General features: G+C 43.8%; 1 protein-coding gene across 2 annotated transcripts; it reads left to right on the forward strand.

The window, feature by feature from the left end:
* Positions 1–1,597: 1,597 nt before the first annotated feature.
* wdtc1 (WD and tetratricopeptide repeats 1) lies at positions 1,598–10,609 on the forward strand. Of its 2 annotated transcripts, none has more exons than XM_080858340.1 (16): positions 1,598–1,787; positions 2,941–3,092; positions 3,259–3,342; positions 3,500–3,546; positions 3,696–3,807; positions 4,011–4,198; positions 5,004–5,186; positions 5,406–5,500; positions 5,985–6,100; positions 6,371–6,446; positions 6,571–6,658; positions 7,755–7,928; positions 8,469–8,704; positions 9,020–9,188; positions 9,448–9,640; positions 9,919–10,609. In XM_080858340.1, the coding sequence occupies exons 2-16, from the start codon at positions 3,027–3,029 to the stop codon at positions 10,114–10,116; spliced, it is 2,025 nt and encodes a 674-aa protein (XP_080714466.1). In that variant the 5' UTR covers positions 1,598–1,787; positions 2,941–3,026; the 3' UTR covers positions 10,117–10,609. The 2 variants fall into 2 exon arrangements, with proteins under 2 accessions (XP_080714466.1, XP_080714467.1); XM_080858341.1 differs by lacking the exon at positions 1,598–1,787 and adding an exon at positions 1,905–1,968.
* Positions 10,610–13,390: the final 2,781 nt, after the last annotated feature.

Below are 13,390 nucleotides of genomic sequence, written 5' to 3' on the forward strand. Positions count from 1 at the left end.
TCTGTGTTACCCTTAAACTCATAATTCCTGATTTATGTTTGAATAATAAATACCATTACAGGAACTAGTTCCACAAAATCAGAGAATGTATGTGGTGTTGTAATAGTTTGTGCTGAATACTAGTAATAGCAGTGATATTGCCTACACAACTATAGGTACAAAAACAACACACTTGAACTAGTTATACTAGTTTGTGCTGAAGACTAGTGTTAGCAGTGATATTCCCTACACAACCCGTACAAAAACAAAACACTTGACCTCAGATCAAACGTGAAGAAAAAAAATGTCATAAGAGGAACTAGTCTTTGCATAAATTGCACAAAACTACAGAGCATACCAGTCTGCACCAAAGACTGTAAAGAAGCATGTAGTGATACCTTTACCGAGGGAGTTTGTCAAGAACTGCATGATAAAAGTTTGCGACATCTTGTGCCCCTAAGGCAAGCATTTTTAAATGTGAGCCTTAGCAGAAACTCCGTTGATTGTGTATGTTTCTTCCATCATTTATGTAGCGTTACGTAGGCTAGGCTTGAGCATAAAACAGCCTCAAAATGCTGCAGAATTCAACGTAGCTCACGCTCAACGAACGAACGAACGAAACTGACAAAACCGAAAGGACTTCAGAGCAAATAGCGCTAATCCCTGATTGGTGTGAGTGTGAACTCACTTTGACCTCTCATTATTTGATTATCTTTGGTAAAAAGGAACGAGGGGCTTTACTAAATGTAATGGAGTAAAAAGTACGAATTTTCACTTTGAAATGTAGTGGAGTGAAAGTATAAAGTCTCACTAAATAGATATACTTGAGTAAAGTACAGATACATAGATATGTTACTTAAGTACAGGAACGAATTACATTTACTTCGTTACTCCACCACTGCTGTGCACACACACACACACCCACCACAGGGTAACCTTCAAAGACATGATTACCAAAGTCTTTATTAAAGGAGAAAAGCTCACAGCTATCTGATTTTAAATATCTGGGGATCATTTTAGATTGCAATTTACCATTTTAAAATGTCAAAAAGGTGGCCAATACCATTACATTTTACTTGGCTAATTTTAGACATGTAAGGCCGTACTAGAGGCAGCCAAACCTTTTATGCATGCCATGATCTTCTCTCACATCTCGTACTGTTACAGCTGGTCACAAGCAAGTACAACAACTCTCAGGTTATTGCAGAGATGTTCACCAATGTCTTACATGTCTAAAATTAGCCAAGTTAAATTTAATGGTATTGGCCACCTTTTTGACATGTTTTTTTTTTATGTTTTTTAATAGGTTATTGGCTACTAATTACATAAACTGTTTCATTGTTTAATACTTTAAAACTTATATTTGTACAGACAGTAAAGTTCTATTGACAGATAAATCATTTGGGCTGTTGTTTCTCTGGTACATCCACTAACGCTATTTCTTCTAAATTCTAGCATTTTATTGGCTGATTAAACTGACATGTTATGACAAAACCAACGCCACATAGGAATTCACGATATGCTTTACGTCCATTTATTTCGTAAACGTAATCAACGCAGCGAGTCCTACGTTGTTCACGTACTAAAAGAGGGGTGGGATCAATGCAGCAATGGCAATATGATGGCAATAGACTGTCAGCTGTGTATTCATAAATAAAACAAGAATATGTTGGATTTCAGTTCACAGGGAGTTGAGTATCCTTAAGGGACTTAGTCCCTTTAGATTTTCAACAGCGCAATTTCTTCAGTGGTAGGCTTGTCGTGAGGCTTGCCGCGGTCCACTAACACCGTCTAGGCCAGATACACAGGTAAGTCGCGAATCAGATCGCTAACTCTAGCTAGCTGACGAGGGATTTAAAAAGTACTACATCAGCGAGTCTCGAAGAATTTGACAGTGTCATCGACAGATGCAGAGCCTGCGATATGTGCACAGGGTGACATAACAGAAAGCTTAACGTTGAAGTTTTGTTCATGGCTAACATAAACAAGGTTAGCTTCCTAGCGTATAAGCGATATAAGTCAACCATAGCCCCAGTTCTTAGCTAGCTTGGTAGCTAAATGAGCCTACCTGAACTACTGATGTCAGATAATTAAGCAAGTTGTACTGGCACATAGTTACCCAGCCTACTTGGTTAACAAGTCTGTGTGCCCGAATGTTTTTACGGTTGACGTTGCCAATGTTATTTGACCTCGAGTTCCCATTCTCAGCTTTAAAGAACCAATTTAGTTTGCTTGGTAATATTAGCTAAGTTAACCCGTTTTCATCCCCGTGTTATCGTAAGAGTCAAGACTAGCCAGCAAGTGAAGAACAAATACAGCTAAGGTTAATGCTAACATTTACGTTTCGTCTTCGAGCATACATTTCGTTTGCTCTATAACATGTGAGAATTGTTTTGCTAGGCAAGTTAGCTAACGTTAGCTAGCTAGCTAGCTATGTTACAAACTTTTCTAGTGTTGTTGACAGGCGTATGTGAGCTAAGATGATAATGATGTGTCGCCTTTCACTAACGTTACTCTTGAGTTATCGTAAAGAGGTAACTGTCAACGCCATCTGTGCAATTGTCAACAAGATATCTTAGCCAAAATTATTTAAAAAATACATCGCTGTTCAGTACTGATCCTTAACCAGGTGACGTTAAATGTTGACGCCACCTAGGGCCAGTGCAGCAGCGATCACGGCCAGAACAGTGAGATAAACATTAAATGCACACACAGTTTACATATGCATTTACAGCAATTGTCCTGTGGCAAAGTAATGTCCTGTCCAGTGCTAGGACAAATAAAATATGATATGGATAACAACATATTCAACATGCAACATAGAGTCCATATGAACCACTTAGCGTCGTGGATCATTGCCTCCTATCGAATGAAAATAATCTTTGTAGAATCTTAAATTGAGGATGGGTTATCCACTGTTCTCAAATGATATGGCCTGTATGCTGTTTTGGAACCTTCCAGAAATTCTGGACCACACAGATGCCGGGCGAGCGCTGACCCTTGACCCCAGGTATCCCCCCAGCCGCCCCATCCCAAGGCTGAGCTCTATGATTTGCGGAGAGACCATGTCTGCCGTGAACATCACCAGGGACCTCCTGCACAGGCAGATCAGGGTAAGCTGTGACCAAAAGTAAAGATGGGTGACACTGACAGTTCAAACACAGAAGTGGTGCATTTTAATACATTTTTGACTGTTTCAGGTTCAAGCCATCAGGCCTCTGAGTAGTGTGTGAAGAAGATGTGTGTTATTGCCTAATAAATGCAATGATTCCTCCTCAGGAAAAGAGGACGTTGGGCTTCCAGAGGCACTACCAAGTGACTGATCCACTCATCAAGAGACTGGGTCTGGAGTCAGAGCTGCAGGTAATGAAATGTGGACAGACCTGATATGAGAGAATGGGCATCTGATTGGAGAGGCAGTTGCCAGCTGTTCTCTTTCTCGCAATACTGGAATAAAAAAAGTTATTTAGGTCTCTAAAAAGTAATTGCTGTGTGTGCATGTGTGTTTGTGTCTCATCAGGGTCACTCTGGTTGTGTGAATTGCCTGGAATGGAATGAACAAGGAGAGTAAGTTCTACTGTATTCTTCCAAGGTGTCTCTTTCAGTGACTTAAGAGTCCTGTGCTTATTTTATCCACATTGAAGATGTGCCCATTTCAGTGAATCACTTTACTGAGTAAGAAATAATTCTTGATGCACTCATCTTCTTTGCTTCAGTCTGTTAGCGTCTGGCTCTGATGACCAGCATGCCATAGTCTGGGATCCTTTCAGACACAAGAAGCTGATCACCATGCACACTGGCCATGCAGCTAACATCTTCTCTGTCAAGGTAACTATCAATCAGACGGGGCTACCATTGTTACAGAGTCTCTTGGTTTCCTGGGACACTATATAAGCCATCTGGAAAGGAATTTATGTTTCTATGCATGTCACCAGCTTCTCATTGTTATCTCAAGATGCCATCAGGATGCATTGCAGCCATGTAGGAACGTGTGTAACATTTGCTTTGTGTGTCTCTGCCTGTATATGTAGTTCCTGCCCCACTCTAATGACCGCATCCTAATTACCGGCGCCGCAGACACCAAAGTGCACGTGCACGACCTGACTGCAAAGGAGACCACCCACATGTTCTCCGACCACACTAACCGCGTCAAGCGCATCGCCACGGCTCCCATGTGGCCGAACACCTTCTGGAGCGCAGCCGAGGACGGTGTCATCAGGTAACTTCTCGATGACCTGTTTCTCTGTGACATCAGATGACCCACTCAGGAGACGTTCTGGACAGTTGAACTGTTAACATCCCTCCGGCTGTACTTCATTCATTCCCGAGCCACTCTCGCATCCCCTTGTCCGTCCCTGTCCCTGACACTAATGTCTCCCCAGGGGACGGCCTTCAGCAACCTTGGGACTTGGTGCTGGTTTGGCATGCTTCGCTAAGGCTTACTGATGGGGTGCAGATGTTTCACTGGCTGCGGGCTATGGTAGCCCATCAGGGGGCAGGCACAGGGGCTGGCAGTGACCGATGTGGGGAGGCTGCGAGTGGCCCAGCTGTTCCAAGGCAGTCCCTGAGATTGCCTGTCCACAGAAGCCTGCTCAGTGGTGTTTTACGCTTCATGTGTAGAGGACATATGGTCCTTCAGAAAGAAATGTCTGTGTGAAAAAAAGACTGTTTATCACCTGTAAATGATTCTCCACATATAAATAGTCACAGAGGTAGATTAAACCCCTTGATGACCTCTTTTATTCAGGTTTTTAGGATAAAAATACTGGTACCAAAGCAGTTGGACTATTTAGAGAACAATTTGGGGTTTTTGATCTTTGCACAGCCTTGTTACTAGAATCCTGTGAAGTATATTTTCTGTCCAAAGGTTAGTCTCAGTACAAGATTATTCCATTGCTTTCAGTCCAAGATCTGCCTTAACCTAGTTTATCAAACCAGTCTAAAATGATGATTTTTCTAAAAAAAACTAAACAATTATATATTATATGTCACTCACCTTATTCCTCTCCTCTTCTCTCCTACAGGCAGTATGACTTGCGAGAGAGCAGTAAGCGTTCGGAAGTACTCATCGACCTGACGGAGTACTGCGGCCAGCTGGTAGAAGCCAAGTGCCTAGCGGTGAATCCTCGTGACAACAATTACCTGGCTGTAGGAGCCAATGGGCCCTTTGTTAGACTCTATGACATTCGGATGATTCACAATCACAGGTGAACGTCAGCACACAGTCAGAGCACCTCTTTTTGATGTATGGAAACTGCATCGAATTGAAAGCCTATTTTTTCAAACCGCATTGAATGATGAAATTTCTGGATTGTTAAACCCTTAATATGAGTGTGGAAAAATGAGGTTGACCCCACATTGGTCAACCATCTTTTGACTCCTCACCCCTGAACTTTCTCCCCCTCGTATGGCCTCTCAAAATACAGGAAGTCTATGGCCCAGAACCCAACTGCAGGCGTGCATACGTTTTGTGATAGGCGGAAGCCTATTCCTGATGGAGCTGGGCAGTATTACGTTGCAGGTGAGACACCCTCACTTTCTCTGAGGGAGTACCTGGCCAGTGTCCTTCTCTGTGTTCAAACAGCGTTTACTCTGTAAAGACAGAGGTTCATTGTTTTGTTCCTTAAGGTTTTTACTAGTGTTAGTGGAGTGTGAATGTGATATTAGGCAAGGCAAGTTTATGTATGGAGCACATTTCATACACAGAGGCAATTCAATGTGCTTTACATAAATTAAAGCAAAAGGAACAAAGAAAGACAAAAATATATATAATTTAATTGCATTATAACAGTTGGAAGAATGTAGAAAAATAAAAGCTAAAGAACATAGTGAATAAATAAAGGACAAAGTCCATGAAACAGAATTAAAACATAATAAAAAGAACGTACCAAATACATAAAATAGATTAAAAAACATTGAGAAATTGAGAACAATTTCTTTTGGAACATGGAATAGGAACCTTACAACCTTTTTGTTTTGTTTGTTTTTTTCCCCACCGGTTGCAGGTCACCTTCCTGTGAAGCTGCCTGACTACAATAACCGTCTGAGGGTGTTGGTGGCTACTTATGTCACGTTCAGTCCTGACGGCACAGAGCTGTTGGTCAACATGGGAGGAGAACAGGTAAGCTAGCTCAGATAGAGGCACTAATCCTCTTCTCGCTCTTTCAACTTTGAGCTCAGGCTATAGCCTATTTGAAATATATAGTGTGTAGTAATGTATGTACATTTCTTTTCTATCATATGTTTATGTTAGAAGATGTTATGTAACATTGTGTGTAAATCCATTTGAATTGAAATGAACCTGAAAGACTACTGGACCAGTAAAATACTTGGTCTGAGTTTTGAAGTGGGTGAACAGTACTCTGATGAAGTTCCAATGTGATGTTTGCAGGTCTACCTATTTGACCTGACGTTCAAACAGAGGCCGTACACTTACCTAATACCCAAAAAGTGCCAATCATCATCGGGTAGGATAACTTAGTAAAATGTGTGTGTGTGTGTGTTTGTGTGACGGTTGATATTCTCTCTGCTCCGCTCTGATGTCCTCTGCACGGTGTTAATTTAGGGTCACCTTTCAAAATGTCCCCACAGAGGGGCAGAACGGCAAGACTACCAACGGAGTCACCAATGGCATCCACCTACCAGCAAGTCGCCTCCGCTTCTCTGACGGCAAGAACAGGTAACACCATTAGTGTTAGCTAGTAAGGCTTCAGAAAAGGACTTTTCTGTATTACATAGTTGATTTTTAAAAGCAAATTATTGTATTGTCCACGACCCTCTCAGTGGGTGAGAATTTCATGTAAGATATGGATAATGACTTAATAAACAGTCAATACTAGGCATTTCATATGACACTTAAGATATTATAATATGAATAACTGCATTGCCCCTAGCCTGACGATGTCATACTCATAATTCTAGTCAGAATATGAGTCTGAGACCGAACCATTGGGCTGTTATTATGGGGCGTGTTTCAACGAACCATGAAAGAAAATTCCTCTTCGCTGAATTGGATACCTAGAACCAATCAGAGCAACGTAGTATTACCATCTGACAGATTAAACTTTTACCTGATCCCGTAGGAAGGACGGCAAAAACATCTTTTCAATCGACAAATGCCTTGATCGCGTTTCTCTGTTCCTCTTTCAAAATGAATGCGCTGTCAATATCTGTTGAGATATGCCTGCTCACGTTACTTAATTAGCACTCAAGGCTAGAAGCTACCATTTGTTTCAATGGTTTTTTTGGCCAACGCGTTAGCATAACCTATCAATAATGGTCTAGAGTGCTTTAGTTAGGACCTACAATCCTCGGCAACACTCGTTTTACGTAAACACAACTAACCGAGTCAATGTAGACATAAAAAAAGTCGTGTAGATAGCTTAAATCATATAAAATATGTCCCACTAAGCTCCCGAAACGGCGCCATCTTTGTTCGATGTATATTCCAGTATATTCTATCTATATCTGTCCATCAACAAATAAAGCCCGCCTTTACAATTTGATTGGTTTAGATTGCTTTCTCAACTTTTCTAAAACGTTAAATCTCTCCCAATTAGCTCGACTCCAGACTGAATCTCCCAGACCAAAAATTTTGTGGGCGGAGTTCAGGCTGGTATCCAGGCTACATTGCCCCCCTACAAACCCCTCAAATCTCCTATCCTTGTGTCTCCCTCTCTCTTATTTTGTCTCCTCTACCTCTCTCTCCTTGGTTTCTCTCTCTCTCTCTGTCTTTCTGACTCCCCTGTCTCTTCTTCCCGCTGTTCTCCCTGTAGTGGCTCTTGTGAGCTGCCTCCTCACCTGGAGCAGATAAAGCAGCAGGCAAACGACGCGTTCGCCCGTCAGCAGTGGACTCAGGCCATCCAGCTGTACAGCCTTGGCATCCATGAGGCCAGCCGCAACGCCATGCTCTACGGCAACCGCGCGGCAGCCTATATGAAGAGAAAGTGGTAAGCCACTGGTCGTTCCAGGCAGCCTATATGAAGAGAAAGTGGTAAGCCACTGGTCTGTTCCAGGCAGCCTATATGAAGAGAAAGTGGTAAGCCACTGGTCTGTTCCAGGCAGCCTATATGACGAGAAAGTGGTAAGCCACTGGCCTGTTCCAGGCAGCCTATATGAAGAGAAAGTGGTAAGCCACTGCTCTGTTCCAGGGAGGCGGTGATTAGGTTGTTAATTCTTATCTCATTCTGTGATTATGACTTTGTCTAAACAATTGCAATTTCTGTTGGAGTATGATTTACAATATGCTAACTGCTTCAATTTGTTTATGGATGTTGCCTGACGGACTGATAAAAACCTGTTTGCATGTTTTGCGGAAGTCCTGTGCATTCCTACAACTGGTATCATGGAGATCGTGGTGTTTCTAAAGCATTGAGTCACAATCACCGCACAGCACATGATCAAATATCAGTAGCCTGTCTAAAGCTGTGACTCGTAGAGGGCTCCTCCACTGTGACCAGTCTCCCTAAGTAGTTCTCTGACCCATGTAGGGACGGAGACCACTACGACGCCCTGAGGGACTGCCTGAAGGCCCTGTCTCTCAATCCCAGCCACCTGAAGGCCCACTTCCGATTGGCCCGCTGCCTCTTTGAGCTCAAGTATGTGGCCGAGGCCTTGGAGTGTCTGGATGACTTCAAAAGCAAGTTTCCAGAACAGTTGAATAGCAGTGCCTGTGACGCCCTAGACAAGGACATCAAAGCTGCACTCTTCGCCAAGACAGATTCATGTAAGTTCTCTACTGGGACACACTGTGGTCTGAATCAATGTGTTATCAAGCAAAAAAGTAGTCAAAGTCCTAACTTTCCTATCTAAAGTTCCAATCATTTTTTTCTGCATGAATTGTACTGCATTTGAGAGGCACTACATGTAGTTTTCCATTGCATCCATCTTGTTAGTTTTACTGTCCTTAGTTTCCATTAGTGTAGTCTGACCAGAACATGAATGCAAAAAGATGCTTTTCACAACAAAATCTACATGTTTCAAATGTATTATATATTTGTAAAAAATAAAATGTATATGTATTAATTTAATATGAATCAAGCGGAAGAGAAGAAAGGGAACAGCTCCATCCGTTTCCACAACTTCAGCCGGAAGGAGTCCATCCTGGAAGACGAGATCGTGCTCAGAGAGCGGAGCTTTGACTATAAGCACCGCTACTGCGGCCACTGCAACACCACCACTGACATCAAAGAGGCCAACTTTTTCGGCAGGTCAGTCTGATCCCTGGCCTGACGGCATCAACCCTGTGTTATGCTGCACAAAGGCTGACTTATTATTCTGCATTTGTCTGTGTGCAGATCTATGTGTGCAGTCTGACAGATACATGACAAAGTTGTGTCGTGGGATTTTCTTATTTTTTTCCACACCATTTACATACCGTCTGTGTGTGTGTGTGTGTGTGTGTGTGTGTGTGTGTTTGTGTGTGGGTGTGTGGGTGTGTGTGTGTGTGTGTGTCCCTACCCCCTCCAGTGAAGGGCAGTATATTGTGAGCGGCTCTGACGACGGCTCCTTCTTCATCTGGGAGAAGGAGACCACCAACCTGGTGCGTATCCTGCAGGGGGATGAGTCCATAGTGAACTGTCTGCAGCCCCACCCCAGCTGCTGTTTCCTGGCAACCAGTGGCATCGACCCAGTGGTGCGGCTGTGGAGCCCCAGGCCAGAGGTGCGCTTCAGATTCTCTCTCAAACGGACTTCAGTTGAAGTTCATTACATTGTGTTGTTTGACATTTTCATGTTAGTTAGTCATCAATGTGCGGATTGTTTCGTGCCCCAGGCCAGAGGTGCGCTTCAGGTTCTCTCTCAAACGGACTTCAGTTGAAGAGCATTACATTGTGTTGTTTGACATTTTCATGTTAGTTAGTCATCAATGTGCGGATTGTTTCATGTCAAACTAATTAAGGTAAAAAGTTATTTAGGTTTCATGTTTATCTTTGTCCCCAGTCGGAGCGGGAGAACGGGCGTGTGGTGGAGGACATGGACGGGGCGGCGCAGGCCAACCAGCGGCGCATGAACGCCGACCCTCTGGAGGTGATGCTGCTGAACATGGGCTACCGCATCACGGGCCTGAGCAGTCGCGGGCCCGAGGGCTCGGATGAGGAGGACAGCTCTGAGGGCCAGGTGCAGTGCCGGCCCAGCTAGGACTGGCGCCCCAGGCAGCCCGACCACCACCACCACAACGCTGCACCGCGAGGGTTTCCCCCCAAAACCCACACTTGTACCCACAGCCAGCCCGTCACACTCCTTACTCACCACTGGCGCGAAAGGGGATGCTAGCCAGCCGAGACGAGCAGCCACCCAACACCACAGCCACTCAGACTTCCTGTCTCTCCCCATGCATCAGCCCTGCCTCATGTTTACGCACATGTGCTTTGTGGGGGAAAAAAACAAACAAAACCTAAACAAAAATGCAAATAGAAACAGTGAACTACCGCTGTAGATGTTGTGTGACCGTTTTTGTTTTTGATTTGTATTTGATATTATTCGCTCATATGCAGTCTCCCCGGCAGCCCACTTTCCTATATGAGGAAGGAACAGAGTGGCTCAACCTAGCGCTGTGCAGTCTCACCCACACAAACATCCGCCTGGCCCATGTCCACCGACCACCGCCAACCCTGGGAGACGACGGTTGGAAACTTCCTTCAGGGTGGGGGGGCGGGGTTTGGGGTAAGGATCACCTGTGGGGGTGGGGTGGGGTGTGGTGGCAAGGTGCGTGGTGCGTGGTGCTCTCGGGTCAGCCTGCTGCTGCTCCATGCTGCTATCAGAGAGATCTCCTTATTGCAACGAGGTCACTCTATGGAGAGAACGCGCCTCTCAAGAGCCCTCCCTCTGTTCCCACCGCACAGCACTGTCAGATAGGACACTTTAGGACACCTGGCACACCCTCGCCTCTGTAGCAACACATTCACTAGACTAGGAATGTGCAGAGGTCCCGTCTCTCGTACTTTAATATTCTGATTGGCACTTGAGAGGATTGGCGGGTTCAAAGCTTTGTTCCAAAGTCAGTTTTCTTTAGTGTTGGTTGGGTCTTTGGTCAAAGGCACTTTGGTTGCTGTGTTTCATGGAGTTGAGGTGTGTGGCTCTATAAGAGCAGGTGGAGAGGGCACACTTGGTGTGTTTTTTTATTTCAGGCTGGGCATCGTCACATGATGATGATGATGATGATGCTATGGCTGGGAAGGACTATAAGGAAGAAGACAATGAGCCTAACTTAATTCAAATTAAATATTTGTAAAAGATTGCATATTATTTTTGTTTTGGTGTCCTTTGTTTTGTTTTTTAAAGTAAGAAAAAAGACAAACGGTTCAGTGTTACCAGTAGTGTGAAACTTGGATTTTCATTTGTTAAAACAGTTGTGAAGTCTTGATGGAGTGAGAATGAGTGTCAGAGGGAAGAGCCTCTACCTGTTATGAAAACCCTTTTCAATGCCCAGGATTCAGTGTTGCTCCCTTTCCGTCTGTTGTCAACCAGTTTAACTGGAGTTTTAAGAGCTTCTCATGGATATGTGCAAGTGCAAGTACACAGGTATGCAAAAAAAAAAATCAAATTTTTACAGGACTGATTAGAATCACTGACTGTTACCTTGTGGGAGGGCTTTGTTTTCATGAAGTAGAGTTGGTGAAACTGATCAACTCTCCAAAAAGTGTCACACAAAATGAAAAAAAAAACTATGAGTAAGACGAAGCCTTGGAGTAACTTGTGAAGTTTGGGAAAGAGCTTGTGAAAGAGAGAATTCTGCCAGACTTGTTTTGTAAAAAAAGAAAAGGAAAAACAATAGACAATAGATATTACAAAACTGACAGCTTTTTCCACTTACAAGTACCACCTTAACAAAACAACTGCACGTACAGGGGGGGGGGAGTTGTTTCCAGCATTCATGAGGTCCCATTTTACCTCCATTGCCGTAAACAGCCTCAAGTGATTTCAGGGGTGATTTATCAGATTTCTTATTTTTTTTGCTCTTTCAGACCTTTTTGTTAGAATTCAGTTGATCATCACTGTCCAACAATATGCAGGCAAGCTGTTTTGTGTGGAGGAGATTGTTACGGCTGTTGCTCATAACTAGTCAGTAGGGGGCTGGGAAGCTGACCTGACCCCCTAACAAACACCTTCTCCAGCTTGGCCAAGCCCTAGATCTAGCAAGCAACAATGAAGACAAAATGGAAAAATCTGCTGAAATAAGCACTTAGTCAAAACCAAGGCTTCCATCTGTATTTCTTTGATAAGATATCTCTTTGTTTTCTTGTTCAACTTTTCATTTCCTTTTGAGAATTGTCACTCAGTTTGCTGCAAGAGAGGCACACTAATAAAACAGATATATTGTTGAACAGTACCATTGTGACTGCATTTTCCTTATACGTTTATTTTTAAGAGAACAACATGAATGAGAGAGGTTACCCCCAAACCTAGAATTACCATTACCCTGCTCAACCTTACAACTATACCAGAAGTAATCCCATGTTTTTTACGTCTCAATTTGTGTCAACAGGAAAGGGACCTAACTTGACATTCTTTTGGAAGGACATGCGAATCATCCTGTTATTTTTCCTTGAAGTAGACCTATTCCTTTAAAAAAAAAAAATACAACCTTACAAGTCATGATCTCACTTCCTTGGCCTGAGATGACTTGCCCTCTTAAATAAGTGTTGAAACATCTATAGGTACCGCAGTGTGCAAGTTTTCGCTTCCTGCCTGCGCCTCCTCTCCGGTGGATGGATTACCTGTTCGTCAGCCCCGACTTTCCCCTGCCTTCGCACATGATGAACTCGGTGTGCCCATATGGCTCGCTCTTAATTTCTCACCGGCCTTGCCCTTTTGCTGAATAGTTTGTTTCCGCCGCGTGTGTGATGCATTATCTGTCACCAGGGGTGGGGAGAGGAGCGTGTGGCGACCCACTCCGCTGGCCCACATACGACAGAGGACTAAATATTTCACTCTCATCTAGCGTGGGCCTACACAGTGTACAAGCGTGCACTCAGCACTATTATGACTGCTGGTAAATTGCCCCATATATGCATCGTGCTGGTCTGTCCCCCCCACCCGACAAACACACACCACCGTCTCTGCCCTCTGTCCGTTCCCATGCCGGGGACTGGCGCTCTGCCCGGATCCTCCACCTGTGCCCCAGTTTCCATGCACCTGTCGGGCGTGGTGGAACTGAGACATGTTTCACCTTAACGTCAGCGATGATGAAGCAAGCAGCACGGAACCCCAGATAATCGCCAGTAGTAAAATAAAATGGGATAGAAACGCTCGCAGTTGGCGAATGCGAGCGGAATCAGAACTGGCTAGCCAAAATAGTTCAGTGTTTTTGTCTTATCCGAATTAGGACAGCAGCCTACATTATAATTAACGGGTAATCAAATCTTAATGTTTCATTTAAATGTCGGCTATACATGATATTGTTTTAAATAGG

The sequence above is a fragment of the Sprattus sprattus genome, assembly GCF_963457725.1.
Source record: "Sprattus sprattus genome assembly, chromosome: 19".
Lineage (NCBI taxonomy): Eukaryota > Metazoa > Chordata > Actinopteri > Clupeiformes > Clupeidae > Sprattus > Sprattus sprattus.

What these genes read in the sequence shown, in the direction of transcription:
- wdtc1 (XM_080858340.1), top strand. Translation starts at nt 3,027, where the DNA reads ATGATTTGCGGAGAGACCATGTCTGCCGTGAACATCACCAGGGACCTC. An exon ending in GAATGGAATGAACAAGGAGA is followed by an intron (nt 3,547 to 3,695) that starts GTAAGTTCTACT and finishes TCTTTGCTTCAG; the next exon opens with TCTGTTAGCGTCTGGCTCTG. An exon ending in TGTGGAGCCCCAGGCCAGAG is followed by an intron (nt 9,641 to 9,918) that starts GTGCGCTTCAGA and finishes CTTTGTCCCCAG; the next exon opens with TCGGAGCGGGAGAACGGGCG.